The sequence below is a fragment of the Pteropus vampyrus genome, unplaced genomic scaffold (genome assembly GCF_000151845.1).
Source record: "Pteropus vampyrus isolate Shadow unplaced genomic scaffold, Pvam_2.0 Scaffold241, whole genome shotgun sequence".
NCBI classification, from domain to species: domain Eukaryota; kingdom Metazoa; phylum Chordata; class Mammalia; order Chiroptera; family Pteropodidae; genus Pteropus; species Pteropus vampyrus.
In genome coordinates, this window is record NW_011889022.1 from 173,514 (window position 1) to 174,468 (window position 955).

At 60.3% G+C, this 955-nt stretch overlaps 1 protein-coding gene across 1 annotated transcript in view; it reads right to left on the bottom strand.

The window, feature by feature from the left end:
* Positions 1–637: 637 nt before the first annotated feature.
* The window catches only part of TBX19 (T-box 19), a 17,924-nt gene continuing 17,606 nt past the window's right edge, over positions 638–955 (bottom strand). Inside the window, exon 7 of the mRNA XM_011374207.1 lies at positions 638–777. Coding sequence (XP_011372509.1) covers positions 638–777 — 140 coding nt within the window. The remainder of the gene's footprint in view (positions 778–955) is intronic.

Sequence of the window (955 nt, forward strand, 5' to 3'; positions counted from 1 at the left end):
GATCTCACCATAACTCGAGAGGAGCTCATATGATTTCCATGGTGCAGATAAGAAAGCTGAAGTTCCCCGAGGCTGAGAAAATCGTCCCCGGGCACAAAGCCGGGGGAGGCGGAGCTGGGACACGCCCACGTCCACCAGACCCCAAGGCCCCCCCCCCGCACCCCGAGCCACCACTGGGTCCCGGAAGGCAGAACTGGATCCAGGTGTCTGGCGAGAGACTTATGGGGAGGGGGGGTCGCTTAGCCCTGTGGCCTGGGTTGTGGGCCAGGCACCCGCAATCCATCCCGTGAGGATGGGCGGCTCGTGGGAATGTGGATCGTCGAGGGTCTTGGGTTCTCGGTGTGTATTTACACTTTTCCCCTTTGATGCTCCTCTACCTGTTATCCATCTGCAGTTTATGGTGTTTCTGGCTGGTTTGTGACAAAAGGGACCAAAGAAAGAGGCCGTGACGGAGCAGGTGTGTCCCCACCACCCTCCGCCAGGAGCCGAAGGTCCGGCCTGTTGCTGCTTCTCCCCCCAGTGGCTTAGAAGTCAGGACAGTAGCTTGGACTAAGCCAGCCCAGGACAAAGGCACCTGCATCTATCTCCAGGGCTAATGTCCGCCCCGGGCCTGACGAGCAGGTTGCTGGTGTCGGCCTTACCTGGGCCCTGGGTTGATGGGTCCGCTGGCGTGGGGTGCGGACAGGATGCTGGCGTGGGGTGCGGGGGAAAAGGGCGTCCAGCCGTCAGCTCCGGGGAACACTTGCAGATTGTTGCTGGCGGTGTCTATCAAATTCACTTTGGGGAAAAACAAGAGTTCAGCTGACGGGGCACAAAGAACATAGAAAGGCCGTGACCAACGACACCACCCTGTGCCAAAACACAGCCACGCTCATGCTGCGGTGGCGACAGCTGTAGGCACTTTCCGAGGGAAGCAGAGCGGGGGGCGGTTAGGGTTCCGGATGTCGGCCACGTG